Source organism: Perissodus microlepis, chromosome 9 (genome assembly GCF_051167445.1).
Source record: "Perissodus microlepis isolate ML-2025 ecotype Zambia chromosome 9, ASM5116744v1, whole genome shotgun sequence".
Taxonomy (NCBI): domain Eukaryota; kingdom Metazoa; phylum Chordata; class Actinopteri; order Cichliformes; family Cichlidae; genus Perissodus; species Perissodus microlepis.
Genome location: NC_140469.1, coordinates 15,581,427 through 15,599,981, shown reverse-complemented (window position 1 = coordinate 15,599,981; position 18,555 = coordinate 15,581,427). Strand labels below are relative to the sequence as shown.

At 40.9% G+C, this 18,555-nt stretch overlaps 2 protein-coding genes across 3 annotated transcripts; one reads left to right on the top strand and one right to left on the bottom strand.

Moving 5' to 3' along the window:
- The first annotated feature begins 90 nt into the window (after positions 1-90).
- On the top strand, positions 91-16,304 carry terf1 (telomeric repeat binding factor (NIMA-interacting) 1). 2 transcript variants are annotated; one of them, XM_084939211.1, is made up of 15 exons: positions 91-1,911; positions 2,348-2,431; positions 2,868-2,995; positions 3,376-3,462; positions 3,577-3,726; positions 5,088-5,197; positions 5,287-5,310; positions 6,630-6,727; positions 6,844-6,917; positions 7,007-7,210; positions 11,504-11,862; positions 11,968-12,025; positions 12,133-12,189; positions 12,280-12,313; positions 12,891-16,304. In XM_084939211.1, exons 1-10 carry the CDS (start codon positions 1,728-1,730, stop codon positions 7,166-7,168), a joined length of 1,101 nt encoding a protein of 366 aa, XP_084795337.1. In that variant the 5' UTR covers positions 91-1,727; the 3' UTR covers positions 7,169-7,210; positions 11,504-11,862; positions 11,968-12,025; positions 12,133-12,189; positions 12,280-12,313; positions 12,891-16,304. The 2 variants fall into 2 exon arrangements, with proteins under 2 accessions (XP_084795337.1, XP_084795338.1); XM_084939212.1 differs by lacking the exon at positions 5,287-5,310.
- On the bottom strand, positions 7,220-11,598 carry sbspon (somatomedin B and thrombospondin type 1 domain containing). Its single transcript, XM_084939213.1, has 5 exons — positions 11,373-11,598; positions 10,237-10,431; positions 10,012-10,090; positions 9,241-9,417; positions 7,220-7,998 (listed from the first exon to the last, which is right to left on the bottom strand). The coding sequence occupies exons 1-5, from the start codon at positions 11,596-11,598 to the stop codon at positions 7,881-7,883; spliced, it is 795 nt and encodes a 264-aa protein (XP_084795339.1). The 3' UTR covers positions 7,220-7,880.
- Positions 16,305-18,555: the final 2,251 nt, after the last annotated feature.

Genomic DNA, 18,555 nt, shown 5'->3' with positions numbered 1-18,555 from the left:
TTTGTGTGTTTGGTGTTCCCTGCTCTGCATGTGAGATGATGATTGTAGGCCAGGAAAGTAAAAAAGAGGGGGGAAAAAGACTTAAGTTCGAGTCAGGACACCAATTAAAATAATATGTTGCATTTGCTGCAAGAAAGCAAAGTTGTTTTCCATATACAGAAGTGTGGACAACTCAGCAGTTTGGCTGGTTGATAAATGATTTATTACAGAATGGAAATGCATTCCGTTCGATGCAATTAATGTAAGTGTGCATTTCCAGGCATGTTCCAATGCAACTAAACAACATTTACAGTGTGTTTAGAGGGAAATGCATTCTCTGTCCAATAATAATTTGCAAAGTAAAAACCAGTTAAGCCCAAATAAGGCTTGTGGTGTGGTGGCAGAGGCATTCACATAGTTTCTTCGCTTCTAGTGTGGCAACAATTTTACTTAGTTTTATATTTTCTCTGTCTTTAACTTTATCTTTATGGCCATTTTTGGTTAGTTTAGGAATATAATTATTGGGTTAGGTTAAATAGTTACACTTTAGGTTTCTGTTAGGTTTAGGGAAAAAGGTCATTTCTGATAAAAACATACTTACAGTGTTAACTGCATTTGAAGGTTCTCATTCAATTCAATTTTATTTATATAGCACCAAATATAGCACCTTAAAGTGCTTTACATTTTAAGGTAAAGACCCTGCAATGATACAGAGAAAATCCTAACACTCATATGACCCCCTGTGAGCAAGCATTTTGGTGACAGAGGGAAGAGAAAAGTCTCTTTTAACAGGAAGAAACCTCTGGCAGGCTTAGGGAGGGGTAGCCATGTACCCCTTGGCTTGTTAGGGGTGAGGGGAGGAAGATAAGTCACTGATTTGCTGGATTACCAAGTGGATAAGTTAAGATAATATAATTACATATTTGGAAAATTCTGAATTTATGACTCAGTGCCTAAAATGGGTCAGAAATAAGAAAGAAATAACACAAATGGCAACAAAATATTTATTACAAATGTATTTTTATTTACAAAAAACACACACACACACACATTTTTGTTGCTACAATCAGTTCTTCCAGACCTGCTTCCAAGTTCCATGAAGGGTCCTAATGAAAGAACTGATACAATCAGAAAAGTAAATAAAGTTGAGGCTGTTATAACTATTATAACTGTTATACTCAGCTGATTTCACCTGATACCCTGCACAACCTGTATGGTTCACAGTGAATGATCCAATAAAAAGAAAATATTCCCAAAGCATCCCACCCCCAAAAAATTGTCAATGCCAGAGGTCAGAGGGAAACGGCTTGATGGGCTGCAGCAGAAGAAGACCACATCAGGTGCCACTCCTGTCAGCTAAGAGGCTACTTCAGCAGGGTAACATGGCAAGTCATAAACCTCAAATCTTAAACATGACAGTGAGTTTTCTGTACTCAAATGTTTTCCACAATACGAAAGGCAAGTTTTCACAGTTTGACTGCATAAAAGGTTGAGAATTGCTTTATACCTAAAATTAAATACTACCCTACGAGTCTACAAGTTATATCTGAAACTTAACGCAGTGAACAACTTCTTCAACTTGCAGTTGCCTCAAGTTGTTTTGGCACGATCTGAACAAGGTGATATTGATATTTAGTTACTCCTCCTGAACGCCAGAGGGCGCTGCAGTCCGATTAGCGAATTCAAACTGGCTGGTAAATGGTGAGCGCGCGGGTGTTTTTAAAAGAAAAACAGGAATACACATAAACATGGCGGCTGAAAATAATAACAGAACCGCTTCAGATCTAAATAACCTCGAAGAAGGTGTCAGTTTTTCTCACATTACCGCCGTAGCTACAGGATGGATGTCGGACTTCATGTTTCTAAGTTTGTGTCGGCGTTTTAAGGAGGGCAAACGTGATGAATTCAACGAAACGCTCTCAGCTTTCCAGAGTGAGTGAGGCACCTAGGTTACGTATATTTATGCTAAATTTATGACTATTCCAGTGGTGTTAGGTTAGCTTCCTAAGTTTACCATTAGTTAAAGTTTAAAAGTTGGTAAGGACAAATATTAAAGAACCAAATATCACGTAAAATATGACAGATATAAAGGTGAGATATGTTTAAGGAGTAGACGCCAAAACAGCGTCCGAGGTGAAACTCTTTAAGCCAGGTCTATTTTTATGTATTTTTTCTTGTCTTTTTTTTTGTTGAGACCTGTCATGTTGTTGTTAAATGCAACTGGCACCTTTACTCAGAAAAACGAGAGGAAGAAGGACCTCTCGTTGGTAACTTTAATGTAAATATACGTGCAAGTCTTCACAAAGTTTCTGAAAATGTTGTGCCTAACACAATTGTTTTTTCATTTATTCTTCTTTTTTTTCCTCAGCCATTCAGAAATTATCTCTTAAGAGAAATGAGAAAGCAAAGATCTGTGACTTCCTGGCAAGAGTCATGCACGGAAAGCTGCTGGGTAAGAAAACATGATGCCACACTATATTAAAATACACATTAAAAACTATTAAAGGTGAGAAAGGGGTTGGAAATCACTGACTAAAAATGTATATACCCACCTGTCTCTTCATCAGTGATGCATTAACTCTCCGTGGCCTAGATTTGTGGACATTTGTCAGCTCCACATCCATGATCTAAATCTCCCGTTACATCCACATCCCATCTTGACAGTGTCTACCTGCATTGAGTTTCTGCCATGTACTTACTACTTACTTACTGGATATTTACGTTAACAAGGAGCTGAGTAGTTATACCTAATAAAGTGGCCACTGGGGGTATACTGTTTTGCTAAAAAAAAAAAAAAAAAAAAAAAATTAACAGCAGCAGACTCTTTCTGTCCTTCATCCTAGTTGGCTTCCTGTTTCCTTGTCCTGTAAAACACTGTTTTTCTTCAGATGTGCAGTTTGAAGATGATGCCTCTGTGATGCCTCTGATGTCGGCTGCCAGACTCTGGTCAGACCTCAAAAACACTGTGGCAGACGAAAGTTTGTTTAAAAACGTTGCCATCCTTTTGATTGTACAGGTAATAAAGTTTTGTTTTGTTTTTCCTGCCTCAGTATGGGCCTTTGGGGGATTACTTCACTTGTAATTGAGCTACAAACAATATAGGGAAAGAGTTTGTTTCACCTCATATGCATTTTTCAATTTTGAGAGCACAAAGGAGCGTCATGCTTGAGTAAAAGAAACGGTGATTAACAAAACTAGTTAAAACACGATCCATTGCAGTGCTGGTGGTTTTCCTTTAGCTCTTTTTGAGGGAACTAAACATTTTACTATGTGGGGGGGAAAACACAACACCAGTGCCGAAACTATACAGATGTTTGATTATGAAATGAGCAGGTCCTGATGTTGGCTGCATGTATTGATTTTGAGTCTAACGTCATACATTTACCCTGTGCCTAGTCTGTTGCTGTCTGCTTGGAGAAGGGTGAAAGGTCTTCTGCCTCCTCTGCCCTCAGGTGGTTTGAGAATAACCTTGAACTTCCACAGGTCTGTATGGCAGTTATTCTCCCTTTCCTTTTCAAAATAAAGGTCAATTTTGGAACGTTTTAGTTATTCAGTAACAGATTTTAAGCGATTTTAACAACTAATGTGTTTTAACAGGGTTTGAGAGTTAAGCTTTCGAAAATAGTTGCACAGGAGGAGACTTACCACCCATTCCTCATGAGCTTCAGCTTCAGTCGCCTGCTAGAGACAGTCCAGTCCTACTTGGATGCCTATTTGGAGAAGAATCCCTCTGACTACCTTCTCACGGTACAGCACCTGCAGAACCTGTGTTTTATGTCACAGCCAGTATCAGAATGAGATGAACACGGGTCTGCTCAACTATGTGAAAAATCACACTCACTACTATCATTGTCAATATTGAGATCACAATTCGGAGAATTTTGAGAATAACCTTTAGATCCTACAGGTTTGTGTCTCAGTTATTTAAAGCCCTACTAGGTCACTTTAAAATCAAGGCCAACATGATGTCCATCCCAACCTTAGTTCACAAGTTGTTTGTCAGGCCTACATAACTTAAAATATTTGTTTAAAAAACTAGACTAGATATATTTATACGTATTATGTTTTAGGTTCTGGGCTGAATATTTTATTTCCTAAGTTGTAAGTTTAAACTTCACTTTAAACTCTTAGAAATGTTTTGGGTTTTTTTGCAAAAAGTGTTGTTGACTTCTTTTGGATTTCTGCTTTTGGGGGCACCACAGGGGATCATCTCACCCTTTCTTTAGCATCATCTTTTGTCACACCAACCTTCTGCATATGCTCTTTCACTACATACCTCCATCTCTGCACATGTCAAAACCATCTCAGCCTTGTCTCTCCAAATTTATGTCTTAGCCAAAAAGTATAAAACCCCTTTGCACTTTTTGTGAGATGGAAGGTTTTTTGGGTAAATACACCAATCAGTGGACACTAGTCATCACGGGGACTCTGGGGCTGCATAACAGTTACAGTTTGGCCATCGTCATAAAATCCACAGATCTGTGCTCGCCCACTTTTTTTCTGCTTTTGACACGTGGACTTCAAGCTCTGACTGTTCACTTGCTGCCTGATATATCGCACCTCTGGATTGTTGTGAAGAGATAATCACAGCGCCTGTTTTAATGCTGTGGCTTGCTGATGGGTGTACATGAGGTGTCCAAAGTTTCTCAGTAGTTAACAGGCAATGCTTAAACAAGTTTTTGCAGATATTAATTTCTCCTCCTCTTGTTTTCTCCTTTTGTGCTGAAACTACGCTCTTATCCTCCTGAGTAATGGCGCTCAGACCAACAGAAGGTGCTGATGTGACGTTATCAGTCATAGCTAATTGACAATTTGTCATCAAATTAGTTAGAAGGGCAAACTGCTGCATTCTGTAGAGTCGTCCTCAGGGCCTAACAGACTCACTTATTCAGGAAAGTTTTATGAATGATTTACGCAAGCCAATGACCTCTTGATGGCTGTACTTGGAAGGGTATGCTAATGACTGCTCTCATAAATTTTGCTTTTCATTACAGCGGTACTTGGACCAGAAAGTTAGTTGTTTTTAGAAGTTTATGAAAGGGTCATATTTATATGCATAAATTAGCAGAGCTAAATGTCTGTGTTATGTCTACCTCTCCGATCATCAGGCAGCTTCAAAGATGGTGCAGTCCTCACACAAAACTGAAGGTTTGGAGGACGAGGGGCCTCGTGACAGCTCTCTTTCAAAGAAGGCCAGTGATGTCACGGAGGACAGAAAGTAAGTCGTAGTATTTTTGAAAAGCCCCATTTATTTAAACTCGGCTTCTCCTTCATGCTAAATATTCAGCTTTATTTATGTCCTAACAGGAAAGGAAACACCACATGTCACAGGTCAGTAAGAATATGTTTAACACTCACCAGACACATTATTAGGTACACCTCGCTAGTACTGTATTGGAGCCCATTTTGCTTTCTAAACCGCCTCGATGCTTCATGGCACAGATTCAACAAGGTGCTCGAAACATTCCTCAGATATTTTGGTCTATATTGAAATGATAGCATCATACAGTTGCTGCAGATTTGTCAACTGCACATCCATGATATGAATCTCCTGTTCCACCACATCCCAAAGCTGCCCTCTTTGATTGAGATCTGGTGACTGTGGAGGCCATTTCATAACAGTGAACTCATGTTGTGTTCAAGAAACGAGTTTGAGATGGTCTGAACTCTGTGGCATGGCACACAGCCATCAGAACATGGTGTACTGTGGCCATAAAGGGATGGACATATGGCAATATTCAGGCAGCCTGTGGCATTGTAACAATGCTTGCTTGGTACTAACGGCTGATTCAGACTTTTGTGGCCAATGCCTTTGCTGGCATTCACATTTGTGCACTACGCATTACAGTTATGTCCCAATCTTTTATATCCTCTGCCAGCCTAAATGATTCTAGGACTTCTTCTCTTCCTAGGTCCCATTTTTCCAGTTTCTTTTGGGGGGTTTTTGTTTAGTTTTGTTTTCTCACCAGAGGCTAAAAAAAATGTGTCCTTGGTGAAGTTTTTCCACTTCTTTTTACATCCCCTCACATCAGTCCTGATAGTTTAAGGAATCTCCCTCGAGGAATTCAATCTGAGAGTCAGTATATTGACGCAGGGATTGATGTTCTCTCACTGATTCATTCGAAAGAAGCAGGAAATGCACAGGAGGAATCAAGAGGCCACTCAAAGTAGTTGGGGTGCGAGTTTCAGAGGGGTTTCTGATTAGGTACCTGTGACATAGATTTCACATAGAAGCATAAATCCTATTTCGGGGACAGGCCAAGAAAATATTCCCTACAGCATCAGCCTGAACCGTGTTTTCATATTGTTTGTGCCAAATTCTGGCCCCCACCATCAGGATGTGCAGTGTGCCCTTCTGCTGCTGTCGCGCATCTTCTTTGACATTTGATGCGTGATTCAGAGTTGCTGCATATTTTCCCACCAGCTCAAATCCATGTTTCCATTCTCCCCTAACATCAACAAGAGATTTTCACCCAGAGAACTGTGGCTCACTGGACATTTTCTCTTTTGGGACCATTCTCTAGAGGTGGTTGTGAAAATCCCAGTAAATCTGCAGTGTCTGAAGTACTGCCACGTCGCATTCAGGGTCACTTAAATTACACATGTAGGTTAAGGAAATAATTGTGTCGCACTGTATTACTCTTCCACAGACCAAAACGGAAACTACTCTCAACCATAAATACAGATGTGTGGAAGCCTGATACATGCAAGAAGCGTCATTTTTATCTACGTCGAATCTCCAGTAATGGTGGGTTTTAATTTTCTTGTGGCTTTGATTGGTTTCTGAATTTTTCTTTTGAAATTTATTTACCAGCACATCATATTTGAGCCTGAATACAAGTAAATTAATTTCAAACCTTACAGCATCAGAGTTATCCCAGATGACAGAAAATTCACCAGACACAAAAAAGGTACAAAAAACAAGAAAACCCCCTCAAGTAAGTAGAACCAATTAATCCACAAATCAGTTTAAGGAGTCAGTTTAAGCATAGAAAGCAGGAGTTTATGTTTTTTCCTTTTTATCTAGAAATGGACCTCCCAGCTGGACAAGTACCTCAAGGATGGCATTAAACGTCACGGGCAGGGGAAGTGGTCTCGTATCTTAATGGATTATGACTTTGAAGGACGCACCGGCACCATGCTCAAAGACCGCTGGAGAGTTCTAATGAGGGCACATGAAGTGGGATAAAGACACACAGAGCTTCTCTTCGTACAATGTAGCATTTGACCTGTAAATAAAATCACCTGATTTTTCTATTGATTTTTTTTTTTTATGGTTTTAGTTGCATGCTCTGCTATGTTTGCACTGAAACAATTTGCCACCAGAGGGTGCTCAAGCACAGAACAGTGATCTGGGTAACTTGGTCTGCTGTGACTGGGTAAATTTGACAATGTGTGACAATGTGTCAGTAAAACATAATTGTATATTTCACTCATTTAGTCTTTTTTAGTTGACCAGCTAAAGCTGAGTTAGTTCCTTAACCGTGTCAGTGTATGTGCTTTGCTGCTGCTGTGTGCACCCAGTCATACCACCAGAGAGCAATCACAGGAAACGATGTAAAAGTTTTTAGTTTTTTATATTTAAGGCCACGTTTTTTTTAGATAAATAAGGTGTAAGGCAAGACATTTGGAAAAGAGTACAATAGCATTGTTTTATAACCAAAATAAAAGGAAGTGTGCTTAATGTGTGTGAGGGAAAAGGTGAAATGCTGTACAAGTGTCTTTCTATTTTAATGTGTATGAAAATCTGCTATTTAAAAATACTTTACACTGATCTGGACCATATTAAGAGACATATCTGCAAAATTAGGCCTCCTCTTAGTGTTGATAGAGAGACGATGTGTTGAGGCATCTGGCTGCCCACTGATGATTGGTTTTTAGATGTTCACGTGAAATCCATATCAGATGAAGACAAAACTGTGTTGTGGAGGACAGGCGCACCGCTGAGTTTTCTGGATCTTCTTCCAAGTCCCGCTGCACTGCGGGTTCCCCACCGCCTGCCAGTGGAGCACAGTCTCCCTGCAGCACAGTTAAACCACTGGTTTCATACCACTTTATGCACATGGTTTCACATAGTCATTTCACAAGATCTCAACACCGCTTAGCTTAAGGCAAGGGCACATTAAGTGTTGAAGCAGAAGGTGGACTAATTTTGTAGCTGTTTTAAGTTTTATGAACTGATTTAGATTTTTATGTGAAATCGTGCAGTTAGGGTTTTGTAGACAGGAACACAATTTCCATAACTTTGGCTCTGTACGGTAGTGCAATAGATTAAAGTGCAATGCAATTTCAATGCAGACTTTCAGCTTTAATTCAGCTTCTTTCAGGGGCTCAAACTGGATAAGTGAGCATAATCATAACCAAAATGTTTACCTTTTAGGATTTTGTTAGTTATGGTTGACAGACTGACTGAATGCCATGCACATTAATGAGTTTCCTCCTTCCTGGTGGTTTTCCAGGCCTTTAGTTTTTTTGCCATTTAGTTTGCTCTTCAGGAATTGAAGTGCATGCTCGATTGGGTTGTGTTCCCTTCTCATTCTGTCTTCCATCTTGCAAGTATTGCTGTATGCTTCAAATAATGAAACATTCTTAGTCTTTTTCTTCTTAATATAAATATTATACTTTCATTAGTCCAAACAAATGCTGTTTCACAACTTGTCTGGTATTGTTAGATGTTAAAATTTGTTTTTTCTGCCCCTGGGCAATGGTTATCACTTGGTTAGGTGTTATGAGGGGTGTTCTTTTACCATGGAACGGGTCATCTAATCATCTACAATTATCTAATTATCAATGGAAAATCGTGCCTTTTTACTTTGCTTAGCACACCATTGAGTTATTATCTCTTTGTTAAACATTCACCACTTCTAAAGTTCCACCTCTCTCACAGGTTTTTACCACTGAAATCTGGAAGTTGTGAGTTCAAACCCACAGTTTTCAAATGCAAATGGTACACTTGGAATTTTTCCAGATGTTTTACGTTCAAAATTGCTGAAAAACTAAGCCGAGAAGCCCACATCTGTCCATGAAGCAGCTTTTCAGTCAGATATTTTGGTCCCTAAAGAAAAAGGGGGCTACATAATAAATAACCACCATTCCTAAATGTTCCTTCAGTTTGTAAAAAAAATAAGAAAAAAAGCTGAGAGTCTGCCCTTTTAGACCACATTCAGCTGTAAATTAAATGTGTTTTGGTAAACAGCCAAACAGTTTAAATATATCTGGACTGGAGGAAAAACACATGTAAAATGGCCGATAACTGCATACTTGTCTGATTCCCGACCGTCTCCCTGGCAGCTGCTGGTATTGTTTCGCATGGCAGGAGGTTCACATGCCACACACACGTTAAAGCCCTCTGTTATGTAGCGCATCCACAGTGTGTGGGGCCGGTTCTCCACAGTGCAGTGGGGCGTCCGTGACTCTAGCTTGAATTCCACACAAAACCTAAAGGGCGACAGGATTAGTGTAATGAAGGTGAACAAATAAATCCTGGAATACTGAGACAGTAGAATTCAAACAAAATAAACCCTTAACGCACAGGAGAGGGACATCGAGGCATCATCACTTGGTTAGGCGATATTGGGAATTACTGATCAGTAAAAAAGAAAAACCCACTTTATCCCCAGTAGCAGGGACACAGCTCTAATGAAAGGAATAACAATAATTAAGCATATAGATGCTTTGAACTGCTCGCAATACCGCACCTACTGTCATCCCAACCTTTTGTGTATGCGCTTTTCATGTGACAGCCTTGAGTATTTCATTTCAAAGGATTGTTGGCAGTCTTTCAGCATCGCTATGTTTAATGGTCTGTAGACAGAAGGCCAGGTGGGCAAACACCTACAGGTAGCTCGTTGGTAGGAAAACGTTGAGCTGTTATCTCCTTTCAATTTCATTTGTGATACAAAGCACAAAAAAAGAGGTTTTTCCCCTGAAAGCATTCATGAACCTTTCAACTCTTGAATTCAAAGATTCTTGAGGTCTGTGCAGTTTCAGAGAGCGTCTGCAGGCTTTATAGTACCATGATATGAAACCTACCCAGGGTTTAGGGGGTTTCCGTAGCTGTCGTGCTTGGGCCTTCCCTTGGCAAACGCCATGCTGGTGATGAATGCAGGACCTGATAAGAGAAACCAGATCATCTATGAATTACAAAACAGGCTCAAATGCAAGAAAATATGCATGCAACTTCACACACACACACACACACAAAAAAAAAAAAATGCAGATACAGTAAAACCAGAGAGTGTTCATCTGGTTGTATACCTGAATTGAAGCCACAGTGTCTACCCAGGTGGTCTCTGTATTCCCTGCAGCCAGCTCGTTGCTCAAGGCCGGGGCAGGGCTGCCCACTGTTGTGGGGCTGCTGCTCTATGTGACGAACACGGATTCGCACCGAAGGCTGGCAGGGTTTGGCACAGCCGCTCCAAAAGCTCCAGTCGCTCACAACACAGTCCTGAGCTGGATGTTGGCACCAGTATCAAGAGAGAAACGTTATTAGAGGAAATCCTCTGTTGCAGCGAACAATTAAACTGCATTTAAACCAAAGGCTCACTCCCTAAGATCTTAGCTTTTGTGCCAGGATTACAATTCCCATCGACAGTAAGATATACCATTGATCTTTAAGGGATGAATAATTATAATATTCTGGTGGAAGAGTGGAATGTGACTCAATATCCAGGAAATAACTTTTGATTAATGAAGCATCGATTGTGACTTGTGGAATTAGTGCTTCCTGCTCTGCTACAAGTATTCTGACAGTGCGCCAAGTGCGCCGCTCAATCAGTGACTGAGTCCTGTGATTTATTTTCTTTGTGCCTGCTCTATGATTCCTCTTTGATGCATTAAACATTCAGATTTAGTCACGACTGGCCCATAACACATATTAAATGTGCCTAGCTTGTTTGACTGTAGCTGTTATCGCTACAACTGATTGACAGAACCACATTCTTAAAATATTTGTACTAATTCCATTATGTGGGCCAGCCAGCCCACTGAAATGAGGTTAGGCTCAGAGCTACTGGGGTTATTTGGTGTGCTGATTATTTTTTGTAATGCGGCAGGTGAGACACATGCAAGAAACACAAAATCAGAGATTATGTGAGGTTTGCGCCATGTTAGAAGCTGAAGAAAACAACAAAAGACACAGAAGAGTTGGAAAGGACTGAAGTTAAATGCACACAATTTGACATGTATGGGAAAATGTGGAACGCATCCACCCATGCCACTTCTCTCATTAGAGGTATGTTGTGTGATAAGCAGCCCACTAATGACCAGATAGTGGGGATAATTTGTCTTGTTTTATCTTCTGGACAACAGATTTAGAAGATAGCAAGAGGTCGGGTATCATAAAGTTAAGGTGCGCACCAAAAAATAAACAGTTCCATCCATTCATCACTCACCTGGACACTCTGTGAAGTAGTCAAAGCAGCAGTCTTTAGTTCTGACGCAGCCTTCATCACAGTAGCATGTGCCGTGCACACGGTCCATCCTCCAGTCAGTGGTCAAACAGTTTGTGTCTCTGCCTCTGCAGCACTTCCCTGAACAACCTCCACTCACCAGGTGGTTCTCACCTAGAGCAAAAACTACCAGCAACCAGCAGGCAAACTCAACAGAGAATCCCATCATGATGGAGTGAGGCCAGAAGTCAACCTCTGAAGTAAGATGCCAGCCTCTTGGTTTCCCCCCAGACTGTGCTCACACACGTCTCTACCTGTGTTTACTCCTGCTCTGGTTCTGCTTCTTTCATGCTCATGACCGTGAGAGGGAGAGGTTGGAATACCAGCCCAGCCCAACCCAGCCAGGACTGAGCTCTGCCACAGGAGCCCTTGTGACCTGGAATTCCTGTGTCCGTCTCCTGTGTCCAGCCCTTCAGTTTCCCTCCAGAAACAGGTCTGCAATGCAACCTACAGTACAAAACACCCAATTCCAGCACTGGCTTTCGTGTTGTGTGTGCCTGCCTTTCCTCAAAGCTGGTGTCTCTCTCCCTGTTCCCAGCTGAGCACCTCCCTCCAGTCGATCACACTCGGGAGGAGACGATGAGGACAAGGGAGGGGTGAGCTGGTGATGCATGCTTTACCATCCCGCCTCTGTTCTTTCTTTTTTGCCTCTTTCTTACCTGCCTTATTCTTGTTTACCTTTTTTCTGACCCTCTTTCTTCAGAATACCTGTGACCTTCTGCCACCCCAGGTTTCCGAGTCCCAAAAGAAAGGGAGGAATGTGAGAATTTGGCAGGTCTCCAATCAATTGTTCTACTGTATAACACCGCCCCCTTCTCACCTCTCTCCCTTTTTCTCTTTCCCTTTCAAGTTCCTGTAATCCAGCAGAAATCCAAACCGTTCGGGTATGATTTTGTCTGTGTGTTTGTTTTGCTTGTGAGGTTTATGTAGACTAAAGATTAGCTTCACTGAGTCAGAGGCTGTCAAAAAAAATCTACATATCAGCTTCCCCTGAGCTCAGCCATAAGTAAGGTAATTGTTTTATGCGTGCAGTTGTTTCCTGCAATTCTGAACATGTGTGCTATTTGTTTTAAACAAAAACAAAGGACTTTTAATGCACTACTCAATTCCTAAATGCTGGAAGCTAATTCCTTCTTGACTTTGTTTCCAGTTTTATGCTTATCTAAGATAACCATCTACTGGTTGTAGGTCATATTATGAAGGCAAACAAGAAAGTGGTATCAGTCTTATCAAGGAAACAAAGAATCATATTTCCCAAAATATCTGACTGTTCCTTTTACAAATCACTGATAACCTGTTATATACTGTTATAAACTGCATACAACATGAAAACCCATTTAAATACAATGCTAAGAAAACATTATCTGCCCCCTTCCTGATTTTTTCCATATTTGTAACACTTAAATGTTTCTTCCATCACACTATACATCCATCCATTCACTTCCGCTTATCCTTTTTCAGGGTCACGGGGGGCGCTGGAGCCTATCCCTGCTGTCATAGGGCGAGAGGCGGGGTACACCCAGTCTGTCGCAGGGCCAACACACAGGGACAGACAACCATTCGCACTCACATTCACTCGCACATTCACACCTAGTGGCAATTTGGATTATCCAATTAACCTATCCCCACAAGCTGCATGTCTTTGGACGGTGGGAGGAAGCCGGAGTACCCGGAGGGAACCCACGCAAACTCCACACAGAAAGACCCCGGCCTGATGGTGGAATTGAACTCAGGACCTTCTTGCTGTGCGGCAACAGTGCTAACCACCATGCCACCGTGCTGCCTATCACACTAATCATCACACTAATTATAATATAAGTAAAAAAAAAAAAACCTGAGTAAATACAAAATGCAGTTTTTAACTGATTATTTTATTTATGAATAAGGAAAACAACGTATCCAAACCTACTTGGGCATGTGTGACAAAGTAGTTGCACCTCTCCATGGGAGAGTTCCCAGTAGGAAACCATGGCTGATCAAAAAGGATAAAAAGACTCATCTCACATTTGCCAAAAAACATCTTGATGATCCAAGACTTCTGAGAAAATATTCTGTGGTATGACGAGACATTTCGAGCATTTTATAAAAAGAATATATGATGGTCTCGGGCTGCTCTGCTTTTTCAAAGTCTGGAAGACTTGTTATAATAGATGGAACCGTGAATTCTGCTCTTTACCAGATGATCATGAATGATTCATGTTGAAGTGCTTTGGTATGACCTCAAACAACCCCTAAATGTAGATATATTAAAACGATTCTGCAAAGACAAGTGGGTCAAAAATTCCTCCACAGTGATGCAAAAGACTCACTGCTAGTTATCGCAAATGCTTGATTGCAGTTCATGCTGCCAAAGGTGGCACAAACAGTTATTAGGTTTAGGAGGCAAATACTTTTTCACAGTGCTGTACGTTGCACAGGAGCTCCAGTTTGCATTATTTACAAACCACAGTGTAGTGTTAATATAATTCATAATTCTTCAGTAAAAACTGAAACTCCTCAATGTGAAATGAAAGACTATCAACTTTATAATGCAGGACAAGCCCAGTCGTGCCCTCTTTAATGGCATGATGGAGGGCTACACAATATATGGCAAGGATTTCTAATGCTGCTGCTGATTGATGATGACAAATTGGAGAGGGCAGACAAAAACCATTTTTTACTTATATGCTCCAGGGGGCCTGACTGTTACTGTTGCTGAAGAAGCTCAGCCTCTTCCACATTATTACGGCCAACAAATGGGGCCTCTGCAGGGAGCATCAGCAGGAAATGAGGCCTCATCACGCCTCCTGCTATTGAAGAGGTAGACACTAGTAATAACTGGATACTTCGCTGTCTTGAAAAATAATCTTTCACAAGGGGGTCTGGCTGGGTCCTTTGATTATTCTTCATGCTATGGAGCAGGTAGGTCAAGCGACAGTAATAGCCTTCATCTCCACCACAATCATCAGCAGAGGCATCGCTAAGAAGCAAGTGTCTGAATCAGTGAAAGTTAAAGTTAAGTTAAAGTTAAAGTACGTTAAAGTTAAATCTACAAATATTAAACACAATAAATAATCCAAGCTGTGAAGTATCTTACTTTTTAACCATTTGCTTTCTCATAAAGTCCAACTATAGTGCTGATTTGATCTGTCCACTGATGCAAGACGTTCAGCAGCATCAGCCTCAGCATGAAGGAAGCGCACATCAAAGCATGTGTGTTTTCCATGTGACAGGCTCCCAGCCATGGACCTCCTGCCCTTACTGCTCATTTGTCGGAGACAATCAGCCTTACAGCAACACACCCAGTCATCTTAGTGTACATCGGTTAATGTTTCACAAGACGGGGAGCAGTAATAGAGCATATTTATGATCTCCAAACAGTGTCGCAAGTTGCTGCGTCATCCATCCCCTTCATTTGTGGCAAGAGCAGAGATAGAAGGAGATACAAAGAAAGATCGATTTAGTAATAAATGAAAGTCTGCTGTCCTCCCCTTCTTGCAGTGGGAAGGTAGAAGGGTCAGCCCTAGCTTCATCTCATCTATATGGGGAATGTAAACTGGCTCTCCTCAAGGGAAGACTTGACCTGGGTTCCCATAGTTTCAAAAAGTTTCTTGACATCAAAACCTCTGGTTGACAAATACTAGAATTTACCTTTACAAGATGGCATGTGTTGTAAAGATGATGTCATCCATGACTAAGAAAATGCTTTCTCTGTGTTGCACAGAAACTTTATTTTTAAGCCTTTCTATCAAAAAACAGAAAAGCAACATCAAAGCGAAAAAAGACCCAAATGTTTGTTCTTAGAGAATATTTGATTAGAGCTGGTCGAAGTAATTAGTTCGAGTTTCTTTCTTCCTGATGAGTACAGTCGGTTCCTCCCACATGAATGGAAGCCTTTGTCTATTATCTTCTCAATTTATAGCACATTCTTTCACGTCTACATTTGTACATTTGGGTGGTTTTCCAAGTGCGGGAGTGTTTTGCACCGTCTGTTCTTATTATCTGTTCTTATGTAACTGAGTTTCAGTAGTTTCCTTCATTGTAACTTGAGTTCATCCATGCACGGGCATTTTATCCTATTTCTTGTGGATTATGTATGCATCTATGCCACACAGTGGCATGAGTTATTATTTAATGAGTTGAGAAGTTTGGTGTTTGACATAGGGCGAGTCTCCAAATCACACTTTTAAAAGTTTTTAAAAGGGCGTATTCACAGTGCAAACACTCAGTGAGCCTTGCTCTTCATGTCGCACTTACAACAGCGTCTATTATGGCAAGACGTTTTGTATGTCCTTCTAATGATACTCCATTCATTACAGGTCATTACTGCTGGATAGTTTACGGATCCAGCGGTAGGCCCCGGAGAGGACTGATGGCACTCTAGCAATGGCTCTACAAGCTGGCTGGCCTTGGAGAGCTGCCAGTGTAATGACATCAGAGAATGTGATATTGATGAAAGTTTTTCCCCTGCCTGATCCTGACATCGTCACTGATAATTGTCCCCTCATGAGTCACCTCACCTGGCATATGGATCCATATGTATGTAAATCAGTGCGGACATTAGCAGCAGCCGGCAGATGAGTCAAGATGTGTGGGTGGGGAGTGAAACCGAGCCCTGCCCCTGAGAGAGATGATGCTTCGAGTAATGATAATGGCTAGGTGGCAGGGTGGAGCTATCGGGGTAGATTTCATAAATCACATCGTTAAATGTCACACAGCAGTGGAGAGGTTAGGGCCTCGGGCTAGTGCGCATGCATGCGTGCGTTTCTCTGTCAAGGGCAAAGTGTGTAAATATATATATCTTACCAAACATGTCAAATTTCACTGATGCCCGTGAATAACAGATCACTCTGGTAAGATAGATTGATGACATGAAAATAAACAAATGTCACCTGACCTGTGTGCAAACATTTTGAAATGATAAAATTACAATTGTTGTTGTTGTTGTTTTGGTTTTTTATACGATGCTCTGAAAAAGACAAAAAAGATTTGACCTCTTTTTTATCACTGTATAACTGTCTTTTAGGATCCTTAAACATAATTTTTAGACCACTGACAAACTACAGACTACCAGACATGTTTCCTTTTTTATGCTAATCCAGACACACGGGGTCCAGAGTATACAAACGAAGGGATAATTGTTGTGCACGGCAAACTGCATATGATCAACATTTTCAATATAGAAAAGCGCTGTGCTTGTCCACAGGCTCGAGCTGGCTCTTTTCATCTCATACCTAATAGCGATGTTAGCACAGGGTTTCTTCCTCTCTGTCAGAAAAGCCTAAATTGCTCAAACTAAAGGACTCTGTTCAGCATGAAGAGTGGCCTCGGAGCCTATCTTTGGTGCCTGTCTATCTCGGTGGCCTCAAAGTCTTTTTCTGGCATCTGTCTATGTTATACCGAGCCGTGACTGCAGCATCGTGAAGGTCAAAAAGCTGAGTTGTAAGCAAAAATTAAAAATGCACCACATCTGAATGAATAAAAGGAACAAACACAAGTTTTTCTCTAGTATAAAAATGCACATAGTTTAAGGACAGCACCAGAAGTGGGAAGATAAAATGATCAGCAAGAACACGTGTTATCAAGTCAGCCACAGTGAATAATAATAAAAACTTACATCTGAGTCTCCTGAACTGTTTCGAGGAAACCTTGTCTCATCAAAATTTATATAGCAGCACAGCATATTTGGGAGATTTTTGATCTGAGGTGTTGGCACACAGGCTACATTCTCTGATCCTTGCTGATAGAGTCACCTGGCACAATGTCAAGTCAGGTGAAACAGTAACACAACCTGGCTTTTTTTCTCAGTTCATAAAACGCGTTTCTGATGCTTTCATGCCTTTTGTGTGAGATAAAATGAATTGGCGTTTTCGTCATTATCGGATCCTTGACTTAAGTGACAGTTGAACTTTTAATTCAGCACTGTCTCGTTTGTTCAAGGTTCCTGTGGAACTACAGTGAAACGATAAACCACTTGTGGGCAGGCCCCAGAACAGCTCCTATTAAAGACCTCATTGTTGACTGTTTGTTCCAGGTCATTTTGTTTCACTACACTTGAAAGGGACGCTAAAAACCCTGCAAGAAGAGGGAGCCCCGGCCTCCATTTGGGCATTCATGCACCCCCTTCCCTTGGTATGAATAAGGGGATGGCTCTGTGTTTCTAGGTCACTGTGTGCCCCTGAAATGCACACCTCACAATCCCGGCGGAGGGAGGGATGCAAACAGAGCCTGACGTTTGACAACACCTCAGTGCTATTTAATAGGGAGCTTAGGCACACACTCCCTGAAATTAAACACAGTTGACAGTTGAGTTTCAGAGCGCGCATACTGACTGATATCCTTGATGATGGCTTCTTCTCCTCTCCCTTACTGCTTTGTTTAATCCAGCAGAAATGCCAAAAAGAGAAAAAAACAATAACTGAAACAAAAACTCTGTTAAATGTATATCAGACTACGTAGAAGCCTTCATCTGTCACTTTCAGCACTAAATGATCTCAGCTGTTTCCCCTGCATCTTTCTGATTGGCACAGGGTGACGCAGAGGGGAGCTGTAGCAGCGTGATAACACGCATCAGCAATTAGTGGAAAAACGATTTCAGCCATTAATTCTTTCTTTTCTTGTTCCGTCTTTATTTACACACAGAGCCAAGTAAATTTAATCTTATTAAATTTTAAAGGGTTGTAAAGAAACTTTAAAATGACGTCAGATGTGATATTTTCACAACCTTTACTTCCACCAAAGGGACAAAACTTATAAATAGTTCAAGTAATGAATTAATGGTTCAAATATGTAGCCAAATACTGCACAATTATCCAGTATAGACGGCTGTAGAAAGTAGCATAAGGACCAGTTCTTTTTATATCTATTCAAAAATACTCATATTTCCTCACACGTCCCGATTTCTCTCTACACAAAAATAGACAGTTGCATGGCTGCTGTCAAATACAATGAACAAGAGAATTCAGCAACAAAACACTGCGTTGTGTGGGACAGCACCACATTCTCGGATCTGGGGGCACAGTTTTGTGTCTGTTTTGTACATATGGAATGCATATTTTGCAAATTGTAGTGGTCTATATGTAGTGTTTGCACCAAAAAGTGGTGTGACGGTCCACATATTAACCTGTGTGGTGAAAAAAAAGCTATA

Bases quoted from the DNA above. Each gene is read 5' to 3' on its own strand.
- terf1 (XM_084939211.1), top strand. From the start codon at position 1,728: ATGGCGGCTGAAAATAATAACAGAACCGCTTCAGATCTAAATAACCTC. The intron at 1,912-2,347 runs GTGAGTGAGGCA...TTTTTTCCTCAG, and splicing joins AACGCTCTCAGCTTTCCAGA to CCATTCAGAAATTATCTCTT. The intron at 6,728-6,843 runs GTGGGTTTTAAT...CAAACCTTACAG, and splicing joins ACGTCGAATCTCCAGTAATG to CATCAGAGTTATCCCAGATG.
- sbspon (XM_084939213.1), bottom strand. From the start codon at position 11,598: ATGATGGGATTCTCTGTTGAGTTTGCCTGCTGGTTGCTGGTAGTTTTT. The intron at 10,091-10,236 runs GTATACAACCAG...TTCTCTTATCAG, and splicing joins ACACTGTGGCTTCAATTCAG to GTCCTGCATTCATCACCAGC. The intron at 7,999-9,240 runs GTATGCAGTTAT...ACTGTGCTGCAG, and splicing joins GACGGTCGGGAATCAGACAA to GGAGACTGTGCTCCACTGGC.